This window comes from Amblyomma americanum, chromosome 8 (assembly GCF_052857255.1).
Source record: "Amblyomma americanum isolate KBUSLIRL-KWMA chromosome 8, ASM5285725v1, whole genome shotgun sequence".
Lineage (NCBI taxonomy): Eukaryota > Metazoa > Arthropoda > Arachnida > Ixodida > Ixodidae > Amblyomma > Amblyomma americanum.
The window spans coordinates 153,561,605-153,582,298 of NC_135504.1; the positions used below are offsets into that span (position 1 = coordinate 153,561,605).

Genomic DNA, 20,694 nt, shown 5'->3' on the forward strand with positions numbered 1-20,694 from the left:
CCCGCGAGTTTGGCGCGTGACAAATTCAGGTCGAGTAGTCGGAAACTCATGCGGAACACGGCTCTGCCTCATTGTGCTCGTACCTTCGGAGCCCTGCGCCTTGAGATGCCTAACTATCCGCATGCTTGCGAATAATTTGTCAAAATAGGAAAAAGAATGGACGATGGTGAGCTTCTGCAGGGGGTTCATTCATCATTTAAAGAATTGGCGCGGCTGCTTTCCCAAAGTTAATTTCATGTTTTGCAGATGTTCCTGGGTTTCCATGCTTTCCTTGATACACTTCGAAGTTTAGAAAGTATACATTATTGTCATTTAGACGCCAATATTATAGCCGACGCGAAATGGCTTTCCACGTATAAAATGTTTACAGCAATGAAGACCATAATACTCAATCATGCTTTCGTCATAGCTCACGTGACGCACAGGCTGAAAGGGTTCCACGAACCTTGCTTTCAGTAGCGCCATCAATGAACGCAACTTTGTTAGCTTGTCACTAGGTGTCAGGCTCGCACCGTCTGCGCAGTGCAGAAACGCGATTCTCTGTATGAAGAGATTTCTTCGCATAGCATTGTACACCATCGTGTTGTGCGCGTCGGTGAGGCTGTCCCAGTAGTACCTTTTCCCTGGCAAGCGGGCATAACAGGACAAAACGAGGGCTCCAATAAAATACCTCATTTATTTTTTGGTAACCTTCGGATCCAGCATGTTCAAAAATAAAAGCGCATTTTCTTGCCTGCTCCAGTAGCAGCTCCATGACGGTTTCACCAAAGAAGAAAAAAAAGCTCGAACAACTCAACGGATGAAGCTTCTGTAAGCGACAAAGTTTGGGTGGAGAAATATCCATGGACTTTTCTGAAGATCAGCCTTTATCTGCTGAAAAATTTGGGTTAAATTCACAGGAACGCCGTCATCACCTAGAGCGGAGGAGACGTTAGATGTTCTGTCGCCGTGGCCGCCTTGGTCTTCATCCTCGTCGTGGAAGTCACCGCCACCAAAACAGCTTTCGGACGGCACGTAAGGTGTGATTTTTGAGCCCTTTTTTGAATCTGTATTAACCGAAAGAGTCCTTAGTGGTTTCTAACTCAGTGTCCAAGGATAATCTCTCACAGATATAAGGTATTTCTGATTTTATTAATTTCTAACTTTTCTGAACATTTTCTTCTTCCGCTCTTTGCCATTCTCGGCCATTTCATAACAAAACATTCAGTCCCTGCGGTGAGACCTTAATTGCCTGGGTTGCACACATTTTGGCCTCTCACCATACCGTTTTGGAATGTCAGTGTCATTAAATAATAACTAAAGCCACTGATACTCTGGCGTTATTGTATGTTTGCTTTTTATTAGCTAGACAAATGTGTACCGCAGAATATCGTACATTTTTAGTCCACACAAAAATGAGTGCCTCTTTTTATTTCCTGCCTTCATCTTTACCCCCTCCACACTCCAAGGTAGAATGAGTAAACAAAAATATGCCGCCACCGTCTAGAAGACGTCGAAGTAATGAGCGTTAGCTGCTTGGTAGAGCCATCTATCATCCCTGCGATATATTACCACGTGATTAGGCTACTCTTCCATACCTCACGTCGAGCGGACGCCTAGCGCCTTGAGGTCGGATATTCTTGACCAATTTGGGCCGAAGAAGTTTTTAGGTTCTTTGGAGGACGATTTTTCTTTACCTCACGGCGGTTGGTGCCCGGTCGCCATGAGGTATAAAACTGTGAGCTGCCGAGTGCTGCCGTCACGGCCGCCATGTTAAGCCCAACCATAACTTAATATTAACCTAATTAAGCAATATTAGTTTCTAACGTGTTCTACTCATCGAGCCCGTTTAGAATATGCCGTTAGATCATGAAGTCTACGGTTAACTATAAGCAATTAATTTTGGCCCTAACCTTAACTAAATATTAACTTCATTAGCAAATATTGGCTTCTAACATGTTCTGCTCATCCAGAGAATTCCAAATATCTTATTTGTTTTATTATGGCATCATTAGTTACTGAGTTGTAAGCAATTAAACATGGTCACGTGACTAGTTAATTAAGACATCACAGAATCAGTGCCCTCACCAATCAAGAGTTCGACATACTAATGACGTCAGCAGTCAATCACCAATTGGGTTGATATATCGATTTACTATGGGGGCTACCATCTTGAATTCCTCGGACCGGAAGAACAAGGAACAAGTCGGACCGGAAGAACAAAGAAACACTAGAAAAACTCCAGACAACCGTCAATATGACGGTAAGACTAATTAGACGAATTGCAAGCAAAATGAAGGGAGTGAAGGAGAGAGAACTTTGAAAAACAGTACAAGCATTTGTAATAAGCAGGCTTGTCTACGCACTCCCATACTAAAATTAGACAGTAGTGAAAAAGCCAAAGTAGAGTCTATGATTAGAACAGCATACAAGGTAGCATTAGGGCTACCGAACTGTACCTCCACCGACAGGTTTCTGGGCTTGGGAGTACACAATACCTTAGACGAGCTTACAGAGGCACACTTAACAATGCAGAGAGGCCGGCTTTCCCGCACCAAAGCAGGAAGAACCATACTTGATCGTTTAGGACTAGGCATACAGTTGCCACCCCAAGATACCAAAACACAGATACCTAAACGCATCGCTAAGGTAATAAGAGTTAAGCCACTAGCTAAGAATATACATCCTGCTCACCACGAGGGGAGAAGAAGGGCTAGGGCAAAAGCTCTACACAACATATACAACCAAGATGAACATGCAGTATATGTAGATGCCGCAGAATATCCCCAGAAACAAGCGTTCGCACTAACGGCGGTGGATACGCAAGGTAGACTGATAGTCTCCGGCACTACCGTAACGAAATCCTCGGAAACGGCAGAAGAGGCGACAATCGCCCCTGCTATCATTAACACAGAACCTACTACCATACTCAGCGACTCTAAATTTGCCATACGCAATTATGCGAGGGGCAGAATTGCTCAGGCAGCAATGAGCATATTGGGTCAAACCAAAGACTTAGACAGAACTATTGAATTGATATGGGTCCCGGCTCACTCGGGGAACCCTGGTAGCGAAGCGGCACACATAATAGCTCGAGGATTCGTCAGCCGAGCAGGGGACGCTGTCGTTGCTGAGAGTTTTTCGAAGGACGGCCTATCATCGTTTCACGATATTACTAATCATTTTAAACTTGAAAGGAGGATATTCCCTCCTCCAGACAAAGCCTTTAATAAGGAGCAGGAGACCACTTGGAGGCGACTCCAGACGCGATCCTTCATGACGCCTTACCTGTTGTCAAAATTCTACCCCGGTGAATACGACCCTGCATGCACATTATGTGGTGATTTAGCCACTTATGATCACCTATTGTGGAATTGTAAAGAGGAGCCGCCCCCGAAATCTCTAATACAGGTTCCTACTCTCGAGCAGTGGGAGGCCGTGTTGGTCAGCTCAGACTTGGGAGTTCAAACCCGGGTAATTGAATGGGCTACCCAGGTCGCTGTCAGCCGTGGATTGATAGCCACCTAGCACGGATCATCTGCATTCTGCCTTTTCTGACGAATTAAATGTTTGCCAATCCAATCGGACGTAAAAATTTCACGCCGAAGGAAGGTGGTAACAGACACTCAACAAATCGAGAAACGTGATGAATAAGAAAGAGGTAACGCTCTTGAAAACGAGCAAGCCAGCTGGCACACTCTGAGCACCCGTCGGAGTGCTCACCGGGGGCTGGCGAATACGGCGGGCCCGCTGAGCTTCCTCTCGATGAGGCAGGTGCCGTTGCGCAGCTGGACGTGTTCGCCGTCGCCGGCGTCGAACACGGCGTCCGCCTTGAAGTGGAAGCCGGTATTGAGCAGGGGACCCGCGGGCGAGCTGGCGAACGTGACCAGCATGTCCGAACCCGTGGCCACGATGTTGGACTTGAGCCGGCCGCGGCCGCACAGCGTCGCGATTAGCGGGAAGTCCTCCGTCGGCCCGTCGTACACCTGCGTCGCAGCCACCGCGTCAACATGGTGTGCGCGGATGGGCCCACGCTTCCAGGAAGTACCCAAGCGCTGTTCAAATTGTGCTGACTTACGGCACATAAGACACTTCGTTTCGCGTAAGATTTGCACATTCATAATAAATTAGTTCAGAAGGCAGGTTTGTGATTTATGGGAATTATCGCCCCAAAAGCAGCCCAGGCTATGAGGGACGTCGTTGTGGAGGGCTCCGCATAATTTCGACCACCTGAGGTTCTTTAACGTGCACTGACCATACACGGGTTCCTATCATTTCGCCCTCATCGAAATTCGACCGCCGCGGCCGAAATCTAATCCGCGTCTTTCGGGTCTGCAGGCGAGCACCAAAACTACCGAGTCACCGAGGCAGCTTAAGTGCAGAATGAGGTCCCATAGTGAAACACTGTAAAAAAGGCCGCCACCATCTGGAAGACGTCCAAGTAACAAGTGTTAGCTGTTTGAAGGGGAGATGGGAGGGCACAACCAATTTTAATGGCCGCAATTTTGAATTAGAGAAACCGAAACTCTGCCGCCATTTCGTCCCCTGACGTCATACTCATATAGTTCCACCTCTATACACCATATTGGACCGTGACGTCATCTTTGGCACGCGGCATGATGTTGTTTCTACAGTGCTATTGTAGATGGCGCTACAATTCACAATGCGAGATGGGCTGTTTTTTAGTTGCTGCCACCGATGGCGCCGTCATCTCAGGGTGGTGGCAGACCGAACGAAATCTCGAAATGTGATGAGTAAGAGCTAACACTTTTAAAAGAGCGGGACGAGCCCCATGAAACGGTCACGTCGAAACGCGGAAAAAGCTACAGAGCTAAAGCGCAATCTTTGTCGCGCATAGGAAGAGCAGAGTGATCAGGTCCAATATGTATATTCTCTTCACTGTCTAATATATGGCTTTCTGTCACAAACCATTATGGTGTTCCTAAGCTTTTCTACATTACCATAGCTGTCTTCGTATTAACTTTTTACTTCCTCAGTCACGCCCTGAAGTTCCTCCATTGCAGTACTTAACTGGTCAGGGTCACCAGCTAACCGTACCTAACGAGCATGTCTCCCATACAACTTTCTTCCACATATGAACATCTGGAAATTTGTTTTAAACATGTGCTGAATATAGAACATGAGAAATAGCCGTCTTCCCGGATGCTAAAATGGAAAGCTAAGCTTGCGTATTTCGAGCGCAATCAAACGAAGACCAAATAAGAAGGGCGTGCTACTACCCACAACTCTAATGCAGGAACAGAGGAATTTATACGCCAAAAAAAAGACGAGATAAAAACACTAAGAAATCCAGAGAACATCTGGTTGGTGTTCCTCTCTTCATGCTCGAAACATCGACTTCCTTTGCTGTCCGATTGTCTTAATTTCCGACTAGTAATTCATCACTTTTCTCATGATGGCGGACCTTCGTTCGTGTTCACACAGTCTGTACTGGTATTTTCGGCCTCTTATACACCATGGCTGCTTAGTGCTTGCATGACTGCATGCAAATGGTTTCGATGGAATGACATCCATATTAGGAATCAACGAAGCTATTTTATCGAGTGTATATATTCTCCTCATTTACTGATAACCTGATCGACCATGTGAATATATTCTTGTTTCTTCCTGCTTCTTCGGTGGACTGAAGCTTAATGGTGCACTAATGCGCAGGCGCTTAGATCAGCAGAAATCTTCTGAGCAACGGATGTAAGTTAATCAGTCCGTAATTTTGCTACCATCCATCATTCTGTTTCTCTTGGATTCATTTACTGTTACAGGCGCATAGGGTTTGACCCGTTGCTGTAAGCTCATCTTGAGAAACAGCGAGAAAGATAGGACAAGAAATACGTACAACACGAGCGCTGGCTATCAAGTGCCAATATTATTACGAAGGGCAAGAAAGTATAGGCTTCGAACGGCTTGAAAACAAAAACAAGGACGAAAAAGGAAAAGGACCAACCAGCATAACTTGTAGAGAGGGAGGTTACGCGGAAAGCTTGGCTGCTGTCCCAAAATGCAGTGCGCATTCAAAAATACGGCGCGGTGCGGAAGGAATCTCGTGCGCGCCGGAGAAGATTCGAGAAAGTTGGATTAACGAACCCGGCTGCCCATGGCGAGCGCGTAACCTTCTGTTTCTCGAGCGATACCCTCTCGACTCATCTGCGCGGGGCGGAGTCGGGTCGGAAAGACGCATGTGGTAATACATGCGTCTTTCCAAAGCAACGAGTCTGCGGACAAAGAAAGTGCACGCTGACAGCACATCCATCTGCAACAGCATAACCCCCTGCAACAGCATAAGCCCGTACGCCCGGGTGGCCTCTGGAAATTCAGCGCGTCCACTCCCCCTGCAGGAGTTCGATCTGGGCCATTGTCCTCCGCATGCACATTGGCTGCGTATGAACGACCGAGCGGTCCCAATGCCTGCGCGGTGTAGACCCTCCTTTCTGCCGCGACTGCGGCTCTGTGGAAAACCTGGAGCTTTGTTTTTGCCCTGCTTCCGATTCTCCCACGCGCTCACTAAGAGAAGCATTTAAGAAAACTTGGCCTCCCCTCCGCCAGCAGTGACAACCTGCTCTTCCCGCTGAGCACCCGCGAAAAAAACGCGCCGCGCCTTTCAGCTTCTCCTTTGTTTAATCCAGGAGACCACGCTTCGCGCGCGTCTTTATCTCTTGCCCTTTCGCCCTGTCATCCTTTTTGCGCGCACGCCAGACCCTTTCAGTCACTCCTTTCCACTCTCTTTCTCTCTAGCCAAGCACGGCGCAGAAACCATAACCTCACAGAGAGAGATAACTGCCGCGCTGCGTCCCCACCCTCCAACATCATCACCAAGAATCTCGTTGTTGTGCTCTAGAATTATATAACCACGTTTCAGGTCGGAAAGAGGCGATTTGAAAGTCTCTCTCTACGCCTGACCAATGTCGATGCACGCCTGGCACGAGGGTGAGAGAGCAGTTGTACGGTTAATACTGTGTGTATGTGGTGTTGCATTGCAAGACCCTGTTGGCCTGTGGGCCCGCGAGCTCCGGAAACTGTTTGTGCCGCGAAAGCTCCAGCCCACCCTCAGCGCCGCATGGTACCGGCCTCGTCGCAGACAAGGGGCTCATGTTCAGCCGAAGACGCACTTCTATAGAACTAGACATGTTTACGAGGGTCGAGAAACGCGGCAGATCCCCTCTCGTGTTTCAAGTGTACATCATGGCTTTTCTTGCCCATCGCACGGCTGAGATTCATTCGGCCCCCGGTTCTCTTTAGTTATCACTCTTGGATATCGAGGTACCCCACAGGGTTCTGTCCTTTTCTAGCGAAACCCAAGAACTCACAGTTTCGAAGTGCTCGAAATCCCACCGTAGTCGCACCGCACCACGTGACCAACTGCGTGGCTGGCCGCGTGGCCAACCGCGTGACGAACGACGTGACAATAACTAGCCAGAAAAACAGATTAACCTGGACTTGCAATCATGATTGACCACGGCTAACCAAGCTATGCCTTAGCTTTCGCTACGTATATTCTTGCAGAGCCGAGCTAAGCCACTGCAAATTTTTTCTTCCCTTCTCTTCGACATCCCCCTCTTCCCTCAGGCACGCTCTCTAGCTACCATTCCTAACCTCTCCGACGCTTTCTACGCCGATCATATCACCTTCTGGGTGACCCTCGCCAATCTTGGAGAGATGGAGGCCGTCCTCCAGGCGGGCGCGGACGGGGTCGCCTCTCATGCTCGGGCAGTCGGGCTGGCCTGCTCTCTGTCCAAGTCGGAGCTCTTAGTACTCCTGGCTCGGGGCACGGATTCCACCTCGTCCTCCAACGTTAGCGTCACTATTTACGCGCACCGCGTCTGTTCTGTCTCCTGCCTCCGTATTCTCGGACTTGGCAAAGGGCAGCCTGACGGGACCATCTAAATCTTTTCCGCTATCATTGCAGCCACAAGTGCATGGCCAGTATTCACCGGTGTTGGAATCAACCGTTGGCAAGGAAGGCAGCCAGCGTGACGAAAATACTACGGTGACGTCACGTCCACCAGGGAAGCGCCTGCTACAAAAAGGGCCGCGTATTCAGCGAGGAATCGCTTGGCAGCAGCAAGGGCAGCCTGACGAGACCATCAAAATCCTGTCCGCTATCATTGCGGGTTAGAACGTTTTTCAAACAGTGAAGAGCCATATGTGTCCTTACTGCCCAAACTGCTGCCAACGCCGTTGCTTGTGTGCACTGTTTTGTTGCATTTGAGATGGGTGAATCTGCTGAACTTAAAAAGGAAATGCTCTAATTTCAAGCTACACTTTAACTGGATCTAAGAAGAGCGCTAATGGAAGTAAAGGCAATTCTCGAATTTTTAAATAAAGAATTCGAGGACAGCAAGCAAGAACGTGATGAGCTCGCAAAAGCAAACAAAGAGCTCCAAGCGGCTATTGAAAAGCTATTAGAACAATGCCAAGTGCTCAAAACGCCATTTTTAGAGCTCGAAGATCGAGTGACTGTCTCGGAGCAGTATTCAAGGAACTGGAACCTTGAGATTAAAGGGATGCCTTTCTCTGAAAATGAAAATCTTCCTGATGCTCTAGAAGAAATAGGCGAGGTTTTAAAGGAGCCTATTGCGAAAGGCGACATTGAAATTTGTCATCACGTCCTTCCAAACAACCCCAACACTGTACGGAAATCGTTGTACAGTTCAAAAGCCGTCCCAAACGAGACGCTAAGGACCTGAGGACCTGGGTTTTTCACCGAGCTCGCCGCTGTTCATCAACGAGCATCTTTGTCCAGCACTAAAACGAGTACTTGACATTGCTATTGAACAAAAGAAAGCAAAAGGGTGGAAATTTGTCTGGACGAGCAATGGTAGGGTTCTTGCCAGGAAGGGAGAGTCGTCATCGATTCTGTACATTTGTCACATATATTAAGGACCCTAAATAAATTTTAAACGGAAAAAGGTGTGAAGAAGATGACGCGAATTAACCGATGAATAAAGAAGGGGAAGAAGAAGAAGCATTCGTTGATGTGGAGAGCGATGATTGGTGGAGAAGCATTCGGTGCGGTGGAGAGCGATGATTGGTGGAGAAGAGAAGACGACGACGACAAGGCTTACGTGGACTAACACCGAGGCTATAAAAGGGCGAGTGAGAGCGAGGCACTGGGGGGGACAGCAGAGAAGCGGAGGCTCCGGCGGGTCAGGGACACTTTGGCTGGAAGAGAGCGACGCTGGCAACTGCTCCGGTGAGCTCGCGTTCTACGGCAACGCATCGTGGACTTTCTGCCGTGCCTGAGCCCGTTCCGGAGGAGTCAGCAGAGGACGCTACCATCTGCTACGGCCAGGGGTATCTCCAGCGCTGTTGCCACCCATCCGGATGGTGCCCCCAGCGCCAACACCGGCATCATCTCTATGGGCGCTTGGACCTGGAGCTTATACGACGCAGGCAGCGACGCCGCCACCAAAGCCAACAACACCGGCATCACCTCCACGGGCGCTTGGACCGGGAGCTTGTCCGACGCAGCCAGCGACGCCAGCCCAAGAGCGTCGAACGCCGCCGGCGACGCCTTCCCAAGCACGGCGAACGCCGCCTCGACGCCGCCTACTGGATCCATACAACTCCGTAGCCGCACCGAACCAACCGTGAGCACGAACGCCGACCGCTAATAGTAGAACACTAGTAGTAGACGCTAGTAGCAGTGTGCCCGGGTAGTGTGTATTTATAGTCTGTGTTTTGTGTTAGTTTTGTTAGTTTTTTGTTCTAGTGTGTGTGTCACGTAGGGTGTATTAAATGTGCGTTTGTGTGAGTACACCCGTCGCCTAGTCCATTCTTTAAGTCCGAGTGTTCTACGGGGAGATCCGTGACAAAGATAAGTGGCGAGCCTGCCAGGATACATTTCGTTTTTTGTTTTGTCTCGGATCTTTCCGATCTCTCGACGGCAGAAAGGATGGATTTGGCAAGAACGTTACAACTGGCGCTCAAGCTAGGGTAAAGCAAGGAAGAGGCGATGCATCTCTATGAGGAGGAGGGAAAGAGGCAGAGAGAGGAAAGGGCGCAAGCACGCGCAGACGCTCATGATGCAGAAGAGCGCGAAGAGAAAAGAGCTCGCGAGGCAGAGAGAAAAACTCGCGAGGTAGAAGAACAGGAGAAAAGAAGGATAGGGCGGGAGAAGGAGTTTATTTTGTGGGAACAGGCGCATGTCGCGGGAGGATATGAGGAGATCACGGACAATGATCAGCGTTCCGTAGCGGGTACAGAATCTCCTAGACCAGCCAGAGTTTGCCCAAGGAAGCTGATGGCTCCTTTTGATGACAAGAGAGATGGTTTTAATGCATATCTGCAACGATTCGAGCGGATAGCTTTGGCGCAAGGCTGGGAGCGCAGTGAATGGGCCACGGCATTAAGCATGTGTTTAGTTGGAGAGGCGCTGAATGTGTTTGGAAGGATGCCCGCTGCTGATTCCATGGACCACGAGAAAGTCAAAAAGGCACTCCTCCAAAGATTCAGGCTTACGGCAGAGGGCTTTCGTGAGAGATTTCGTACCGCGAATCCTGAGGATTCGGAAACCGCGAAGCAGATTTCTTGCAGGCTGAACAACTATTTTGATAGGTGGCTTGATATGTCAAACAGAAAAGAGTTTTGAAGGTGTCTGTGACAAGCTGCTCACAGAGCAATTTTTAGCGTGTTGCAGCTCAAAGCTGGCGCTATTCCTGAAGGAAAGAAAGTTGTGTTCGTTGGAAGAGTTCGCCGACACTGCTGACCAATTCCTCGAGGCTCAAGGGCTAAGGAATTTGAGTAAGGCAAAGGAGGAAACCCAAAAGGTCCTAGAGACAGATGCGGCAAAACCAAGAGTATATGGCGGTGCATCTAAGGCGCCAGTAAGGAGTTTTCTCTGCGGCAAGGTGGGACACCGTGCAGCTGACTGTCGGACTAGTAGCGCTGCCCAGAAAACACAGGTTGTGTGTCAAGGCTGTAAGAGGAGGGGTCATACTCTGGATGAGTGCCGATACAAAACGCAGGACCGAGCTGCATGCGTTGTCGACTCAAGGGTAGAACTTGTCACGCCATCCGAAGTTCCACAACTGAAAGGAGAGCAAACGCTGCTGGAAAATGAGGCAGTGAGTGGAACACCCAATTCGAAAGCAGCAATGCCAGTGGTGGTTTGGCAAATAGGAGACCGTCCTATATTCGTGCTTAGAGACAGTGGAGCCAACACAGTCTTGGATCGTAGAATCCTGGTGAAGGACGAGGATCTTACAGGGGAAGCATCGGCCATCACTCTTGTAGATAGCACAGTAAGGTACCTTCCTGAAGCCAGGATCCTAGTGTCCACGCCATATTATACTGGGCAGGTAGTGGCAAAATGCGTAGACCAACCCATCTACGATGTCATCTTGGGAAATATTACGGGTGCAAGAAGCGTTGAAGACCCCTATCCCGAGTGGAGGATGCTCGACGGTGAAGAACATCCAAAGGAGGAAAGGCCTGCGACAGCTCAGACGGGTGCAGTCAGTTTTTCGTCGGCAGTGGAGACAAGAGCCCAAGCGACAGCCCGAGCAACGCAGCGTCCGCTCTCTGCTCCTGTTAAAATGTGCCTGAACGTAACACCGGGCGAAATTGCAATTAGGCAAAAGGAAGATCCAAGCTTGAAGGCTTGCTTCGAAAGAGTCGGGGAAAGAGGGAAAAGAAAGAAGAGTCGGACGTCATTCGAATATCACTTGGTAAATGGTCTTCTGCATAGGGAATGCATATTTAGTTCAGGAAGGCGGGTCCAACAGCTGCTGTTACCAAGAGATATGCGAGAGACAGTACTACGCTTGATCTAGAAATGTTCTTTTGCGCAAATAAAACGACACACGAGAAAGGCGACACACACACACAAGCGCAAACTGTCAACTGGCAATCTAGGACATTTCTAGATCAAGATGAACAACCATCTCGCCCAACAGGAAGTTTTAATGAAGTACTACGCTTAGGACATGACGCCATTATGACCGGACACCAGGGTGTTCAAAAAACGGTGTCTAGGATCACCGACGAGTTCTTTTGGCCGGGTGTTGAGAGTGACGTTAAGCGCTTTGTTCGCTCATGTGACGTGTGCCAGCGCACAGCTCCGATGGGAAGAGTTGGTCCCGTACCTCTGGGCAAGATGCGAGCCATCGACCTACCGTTTCATCGAGTGGCGGTTGACATTCTGGGGCCAATCTCTCCAGTATCCCCCAAAGGCAATAGATATGTGCTTACTCTGGTTGACGTGGCCACTCGCTATCCTGACGCTATTCCACTGAGAACTATTGACAGTATCCAAGTGGCGGAGTGTCTTGTGGAAATGTTTTCGCATTATGGGTTCCGGAGGGAAATTTTGAGTGACCGGGGCTCGAACTTCACATCGGAGCCAATGAAGGAGGTTAACCGCCTTTTGTCAGTAAGACAGTTACTGACGACGCCTACCATCCCGTGTGTAATGGGCTTGTAGAGCGGTTCAACGGCACCCTCAAAAATATGATCAAGAAAATATGCCAGGAGAGACCTACTGATTGGGATAGATATCTCCCAGCTCTTTTGTTCGCTTACCGCGAAGTGCCGCAAGCGAGTCTTGGTTTCTCGCCCTTCGAGATGTTGTATGGGAGAACCGTTAGAGGTCCAGTTACATTACTCAAGGAGCTGTGAGCTAATAATGAGATTGCATCAGATCTCAAGACAACATACACATACGTTCATGAGTTGCGGGACAAGTTGGAAGAAACATGCAGGCTTGCACTTCAAAGCCTGGAAAAGGCGCGTGAACGCCACAAGGGATGTTGTGAAAAGAAAGCCATTCACAGAAATCTGAATCCGGGCGACAGGGTTCTTGTGTTGCTACCCATGGATCATGATAAGTTAATGATGCAATGGAAGGGCCCGCACCTTGTGACGCCGAAGAAAAAGGATATCGATTATGAGGTATTGATAGATGGCATTAAGAATGTTTTCCATGTAAATATGTTGAAGAAATATGAAGAAAGAGGTCCCGTACGGCGGTACGCCCCCAGGGCAACTTGTTCAGTGGTGGCCGAGGAGACAGGTGATGCTGCCGAGGTGTCCACGTTCAGTGGGAAGAAAAACGCAGGAGGGGATGAGGTACTGAAGAAGCCCAATTTGAATGCAGACAGAGGATTACAGCTCTGCTCCAAATCAAGGGGGAGACGTTTCGGGATGGGCCAAGCAAAACTGAGGTCATATGTTGCAAATTAGACTTGTATAGAGATAGAGCTAACTGGTCAGCTCTGGGTGTCTATGGGATATGTCATGTTGTTGCTGTGTTAATGTCGCTGGGATTTACCTTGTTGTTGTTGTTGTTGGTGTTATGTGATCATACAAGGGAGTGTGTTGTAGACATGAACATGTTTATTAAGGACTCTGTGCGGACAGCGGCAGTGGTGTGTTCTGAACACGCAATTTGGTGTGCTGTGTTCGTGGTGTGCGTTTGGTGTGTGCTGGACCTCTGCGGTGTGTTGTGTGCTGGGGCCAGAATCGCCACAGAAGATAGTCGGTTGGCTGGATGGCTTTAAGATGAGGATGACGTGAGCAGTATTTCATAGAAAAACTCTTGAGAGAGGGGGCCGTTGTCACATATATTAAGGACCCTAAAATAAATTTTAAAGGAAAAAGGTGTGCAGAAGACGACGCGAATTAACCGAAGAATAAAGAAGAGGAAGAAGAAGAGGCATTCGTTGATGTGGAGAGCGATGATTGGTGGAGAAGCATTCGGTGCGGTGGAGAGAGATGATTGGTGGAGAAGAGAAGACGACGACAAGGCTTACGTGGACTAACACCGAGGATATAAAAGGGCGATTGAGAGCGAGGCACCGGGGGGAACAGCAGAGAAGCGGAGGCTCCGGCGGGTCAGGGACACTTTGGCTAGAAGAGAGCGACACCGGCTACTGCTCCGGTGAGCTCGCGTTCTACGGCAACGCATCGTGGACTTCCTTCCGTGCCTGAGCCCGTTCCGGGGAGTCAACAGAGGACGCTACCATCTGCTACGGCCAGGAGTATCGACAGCGCTGTTGCCACCCATCCGGGTGGTGCCCCCAACGCCAACACCGGCATCATCTCCATGGGCGCTTGGACCTGGAGCTTATACGACGCAGCCAGCGATGCCATCCCAAGCACGGCGTACGCCGCCTCGACGCCGCCTACTGGATCCATACAACGCCGTAGCCGCACCGAACCAACCGTGAGCACGAACGCCGACCACGAATAGTAGAACACTTGTAGTAGACGCTAGTAGCAGTGCGCCCGGGTTGTGTGTATTTATAGTCTTTCTGTTTTGTGTTAGCTTTGTTAGTTTTTTTGTTCTAGTGTGTGTGTCACGTAGGGTGTATTAAATGTGCGTTTGTGTGGTACACCCGTCGCCTAGTCCATTCTTTCAGTCCGAGTGTTCTACGGAGAGATCCGTGACAACCTTCGCAATGCTCAGGACGTGGAAAAAATGGTTTAAGTGTCTTAACTTGTTTATATTTTGCATCTCGCCTGTAAAATGGCTGATTCTCTGCACGACACAAACACCGCATATAATACATCGAGAAAAATCGGCTTCAGTTCTTTACATCTGAATATTAGATCAGCAAGGCATAAAGAACATGAGCTTTCTATTCTTCTAAATGAATTTGTTGTTGATGTCGATGTAATAATGTTGACAGAAACCTGGTATTCATCGGATACAGATGTTTCCAGGCGCGATCCCAAGCCGCACAAGTAATTGGCTCAACATTGGAACCGTAATGGCAAAGGCCGGCCCTTCAAAGGACCAGGATGGGACCATCCTGGTGCAATATTGGGCCGATTACATGTGCTGCTTGCGATGTATATAATGGTTTCTTCCTAAATAGCCTATAGAACAACGTGGGGGAATTGAAATCTTCATCAAAAATAACCTAGAATGTGAAATAATTTCTAAACTGTCTCTGTTGACTGAAGAAATGGTTGCCTATGGTTGAAATCGAGAAAATACATCTACTGCGTGATCGACTGACCACCAAACGGTCAAATTAAAAAATTCATTTCCCACTTTGAATTGCTATTCAATTACGTGAATGTAAATAATTTGGATTTACTACTTCCGGGTGATTTCAACATTGATGTGGTAAAATATTGCGTGGCGCAGGCGACCTAGTTATTATGTGCACAGAGAGTTTGATAGACCTTTTGATCGCCAATCTTGATGCAAAAAATGTACATGTGGAGATGCAATGACATAAGCGACCACTTTCCGATATACCTTTTTTTTAATGTGAAAATAAAAAAACGCATGCGCAAACTTCCACCACAGTAATCATCCAGAACATCAGCCCTGTAACCTTGTAATCTTTTACTCTTTCTGTTAAAAGTTTTCCTATCCTATTTACTCGAGTCTCGTGAATGAAAACTGGGGTGGTGTATTCCACTGTGACACTGCAGATGAGGCATATGAAACATTGATACTCATTTTTAAGCGAATTTACGGTGAGCAGTTTAGAGAAATAATTTTAAAGCCGCATCACAACAACCGAAAGCCCTGGATCAGCCGTGAATGTTTAAGACAAATAAGAAAGGGGGCTAGATTATAAAAAAAATGTTTATCAAAACAAGGTCACTTTTAGATTTAAAAATATTTAAGCAATACAGAAATAAGCTGAATTCCTTTCTGAGAAATGGAAAGCGGCGTTTCCTGCAACATCAATTCCAACATGAATCCTGTAAATATAGTGCAGACGTATGGAAAGAACTAAGCAAGTTGCTAAACAGAACCTGAAAACTAAACATTTTGACAGATTTGCCTGTCTGGTTGGCTGTGAAGACTTATAATAAACTGCAATCTCCAAACCAAAAATTTTAACTTTAACCCAACGATTCGAAGCCCACTCGGCTCCTTCATCAGGGGTGACTGAGGGCAGTAGCTATCGTCTTTTAAGTATCGAGGGGAGGGGGGAGGTTAAAAAGAACGACAGCTGTGTCGCGAAAGGCGTGGGGGGGGGGGGAGGGGTTTAGGCTGTTAGTCACGCTGGCGCAATGCAGGGAGGTGCTGAATGGCGACTTTCTTTTTTTCATTGAGTTGAAGAGCGAAGTCCCTGGGAATATACTGGGGGCTGGTTTCCTTTTGTGCGGTTGATATCGTTCGGGGTGGTTTGGATATGCCAGGATTCCAGAAGGAGCCTATTGTGGTAATTTCTTTCGGTTCCGAGGATGCGGGTTTCTTCGAAGCTGATTCTAGGTCAGAATCCTGGGAATTTTCGGCTACTGGATTGCGCTCTCTTGCGAATTTGCGGACGTGGTTTTTACAATGTCGAACCCTTTCATTGAAATTTTTGGTTTCGCCGATGCCTTGGGCTCTTTCTCTCGCCGGCCGGTCTTTGGGAACAGGTAGGCAAAGTGCAACAGTGTTTGTGGGCTTGTGCGCAACCTGGAGACCCGACTTTTTCAGGATTCGGGCGATGGTTTCGCTGACATCTTCGACATAAGGCAAAGTGACGTATTTTGGTAGTGCCGTTGGTCTTTGTGCGTTGATTTCTTGACGAATGTTGTGTTTTTGACGTCGAATGGTTTTTGAATAAGGTCTTTTGGGTAGCCGTTCATGACGAGTTCTTTGAATATCGTGCGTTGTTCTTTTTTTCTGTCCAGCTCTGTGCTGCAGTGTGTCTCAACTCTTCTGAACAGCGTCTTCACCACTGATGCTTTATGGATTGTCGTGTGGTTCGAAGAGAAGTGGAGATACCGGCCTGAGTGGGTTGGTTTGCGGTATACAGAGAATTGAAGGGTATTGTGGTTTCGGGACACGAGGACGTCCAAAAACGGCAGGGAGTTTTCTTGTTCCACCTCTAGCGTGAACTGAATGTCAGGTTCTACGGAGTTTAAATGACGAAGGAAATTTTGAGTCTCAAGTCTTTTGATGACGGCGAAGCAGTCCTCGACATACCTGAGAAAAATCTTTGGTTTCGGGTGGAATGAGTTGAGGGCTCGTTGTTCGATGTGTTCCATGGTTAAATTCACCATGACGACAGAGATGGATGCTCCCATTGGTATTCCTTTCACTTGTCGGTAAAATTCCCCGTTTGACGAGAAGTGTGTATTTGATAGGCCCAAATCCAGGAGGCGGCACACATCATTTACACTCAGCGGGGTTCGTGCGCTGAGTGTGTCGTCGCGTTGTAGGGCGTCACGGGTAGCGGCCACCGCGAGCTTCACGGGGATGTTGGATGTTGGTGAAAAGGGACACCACGTCGAAGGAGACAAGGCATTCGTCGGCCTCAAGGGTGGCTTGGGACACCAGTTCGATGAAGTTCGATGGCCAATATTTGAGGAGTTTATATTGATGGTTCTGAATTTCTTGGAAGTAGTGTGAGCGGATTTCTTCCTTTTTTTAACTTTTGGCCTTGCTGTACGCCACGTAGAGGGCTCAGGCTCCCTCAAGCGAAAATCGTTTGCTTTTTGCCTGAGCCTGCCCACATCATAATGATGTCCATAAAACTGACTTGACTTGGCTTGACTCCTTCTCCAATCCAACGGCAAACACGCTGTCGTGATTTCCCACCTTATTACCACCATCCTCCAGACCACCCGGCTTATCCGGCGTGTCGTTAACCGGCACCACGGCATGCGCGAGTACGACCTCCATCGTCTTGTGCAGACTTTTGTCCTCAGCCGCCATGTCTACTCCCTCCTCTGCCTCTTTTTCTCGGTAGTGCTGAGAAAGACAAGGTGAACTGCATCGTCCGCCAAGCATAGAAGTTGGCCCTCGCGCACCCCATCTCCACCTCCACTTCTTGCCTGCTGGCGATGGGCGTTCATAACACACTTTAATAACTTGTGGAGGCCCATCGCACAGACAACTCGACCGCCTACCTCATAGCCCCCCCCCCCTGGCAGAGTCCTATACTCTCTTCCCTCCACTTGACCCCTACGTCTCCTGCCTGTGTCAACCACCCCCTTACCCTCCTCTATCTTCTTCATGCTCACACTCAACCCCCTTCCCAAGAACATGCACCCTGAGCATCACCCGCGCCTCCACCCTCTGGCGCCAGTCAGAAGCAGTGTATTTTGATGCCTCACTACGCCTTTCCCACCCTGCTTACGCCATCTCCACCGTCTACCGCATACATTCACTTCTCTCCGTCGCTACTATCCCTGGTCTCACCTCCACGGCCGCCGAGGAGGCAGCCATTGCTATCGCCATTGCTTCCTCCCTGGCCAGTTTCATACTCACCGACTACAAGACGGCAGTCCGCAACTTTGCAGAGGGTCGAATCTCCCCTCTCTGCGCTCAGCTTCCTTTCGAACTGATCCCCCCCCCCTTTCCCGTCCTATGAAACTCCCCTGGGTTCCGGCTGACGCGGGGAACCCTGGAAATGAAGCGACAAATTTTATCGCTCGCGAGGGGACAGATAGAGCTGGCCTCCTACACTCCGAAATGGACCCGCGTGACTAGAGTAGTAATAATAATATTTATTCATGCCGACAGGCATGAAAAAAAAGACGAGGGGAAAAGCCACGCTTGATAGGCCCTCGACCCCTGGTACAAAGGTATCGGCAAGCAGGGTTTTTCTTTTCGCAGAGTTATTTCCTAGCACGGCACAAGCGAAGTTTACAATGACAATAATACATGTTTATACAAAAAGAACATTATGATAAAAGAAAACAGGAATAGATTCACTATTAATAAACGCGGGAAAAAAATCTGAAGTTAATTAGGCGCGAGAGGATTATTTTTTTAAGTGGCTTGAGAAGCAAGGCAAAATAGAATTAAGCCGGTAATTTACTAAATTGTATTGGTCGCGTTTTTTGTAAATTACTACAACATTAGCAATCTGCATCTTTTCAGGGAAAGTTCCTTTTGCCAACATAGATCGAAAAGATAAGTCAAGAGTAGAGAGATGAGATGCAATACATACTTGATAGGTTTGGTCTGAATTTCATTTACGTCACAAGCGGAGCTATAATCCAGTTCGAGAAATGGTGACACTAGTTCTTGTGAAACAGGTTTAAGGAAAAGACAGTCAGAGATCCGATTTTCCGCTTAAAGATAAGCAGCATCAGCGCTCTGGATGTGAGGCGCGTCTTTGAAATGATCATTAAACGCGTTCGATAGCGCAGTTCTGCTTATACTACTGTCAATAAAAACAATATATTCGATAGGCGTGCGACAATTTTTTGTGGTTTGAAAAGCGAGTTCGTGGTTTGAAAAGTTCGCTTGGAACTAGGTATGAAAAATGATTCATGCCTCAACAGGAAGTTCGGCCAGTCTTGCTACGTTTGACCAAATTTGCTCCACGTCTCGCTCATCTTTGATAAGAAAACAACTGTCACCACATTCCTTCCTCAGAATTGGTTTTTTGGGGAAAGGAAATGGCGCATTATCTGTCTCACATATCCGCGGACACCTGCACCGCACCGTAAGGGAAGTGATAAAGGAGTAAGTGAAAGAAGAAAGGAAGAAAGAGGTGTCGTAGTGGAGGGCTCCGGAATAATTTAGACCACCTGGGGATCTTTAACGTCAATTTACATCGCACAGCACACGGGCGCCTTAGCGTTTCGCCTTCATCGAAACGCAGCCGCATCGGTTGGGTTCGAAACCGGGAACTCCGGGTCAGTAGCCGAGCGCCCTAACCACTGAGCCACCGCGGCGGGACTCCCTCTTCACATTCCATGACATCACCCTTCGTCGCCGCAACTCCCACCTATCCCTGCTTTTCCCTCACAAGTACCTCTCTAGGCTCCAACAGAGCACGTGGTGCCATTTACAGGCCCACACTTTCCTCTCTCCTGCCCGCCTTGTCCTTAATAACTTCTCACCGGAATGCACGCTGTGCGTTTTTATGGAGGAAAAACGTTAAGGCGCCCGTGTGCTGTGCGATGTCAGTGCACGTTAAAGATCCCCAGGTGGTCGAAATTATTCCGGAGCCCTCCACTACGGACCTATTTGTTCCTCTCTTCTTTCACTCCCTCCTTTATCCCTTCCCTTACGGCGCGGTTCAGGTGTCCAAAGATATATGAGACAGATACTGCGCCATTTCCTTTCCACCAAAAACCAATTATTATTATTATTATTAGCCACCACTGAGCAGACTATGCTCAAATTCTTTATTCATGACCAGCACTTTCTCTCCCCGCCTCCTGGCACTTAATAATAATAACAGTAATAGTAATACTTAGTTTTTGGGGAAAGGAAATGGTGCAGTATCTGTCTCATATATCGTTGGACACCTGAACCGCGCCATAAGAAAAGGGATAAAGGAGGGAGTGAAAGAAGAAAGGAAGAAAGAGCTGCCGTAGTGGAGAGCTCTGGATTAATTTAGACCACCTAGGGATCTTAAACGTCCAATGACATCGCACAGCACACGGGCGCCTTAGCGTTTCGCCTCCATCGAAACGCAGCCGCTGCGGTCGAGTTCGAAACCGGAAACTCCGGGTCAGTAGCCGAGCGCCCTAACCACTGAGCCACCGCGGCGGGACTCCCTCCTTACATTCCATGACATCACCCTTCGTCGCCGCGACTCCCACCTATCCCTGCTTTCCCACAAGTCCCTCTCTGGGCTCCAACAGAGCACGTGGTGCCATTTACAGGCCCACACTTTCCTCTCTCCTACCCGCCTTGCCCTTTATAACTTCTCACCGGGATGCACGCTCTGCAGCCACCACTGAGCAGACAAAGCTCACATTCCTAATTCATGTCCGGGACATTCTCCTTCACCTCCTGGCACTTAACAACAACAAATATAATAATAATAATTGTTTTTT

General features: G+C 48.4%; 1 protein-coding gene across 1 annotated transcript in view; it reads right to left on the reverse strand.

Annotated features, from left to right (window-relative positions):
* The window catches only part of LOC144102119 (uncharacterized), a 399,640-nt gene that overhangs the window by 56,469 nt on the left and 322,477 nt on the right, over positions 1–20,694 (reverse strand). The window contains exon 5 of the mRNA XM_077635411.1: positions 3,703–3,965. Within this exon, the coding sequence (XP_077491537.1) occupies positions 3,703–3,965 (263 nt within the window). The remainder of the gene's footprint in view (positions 1–3,702; positions 3,966–20,694) is intronic.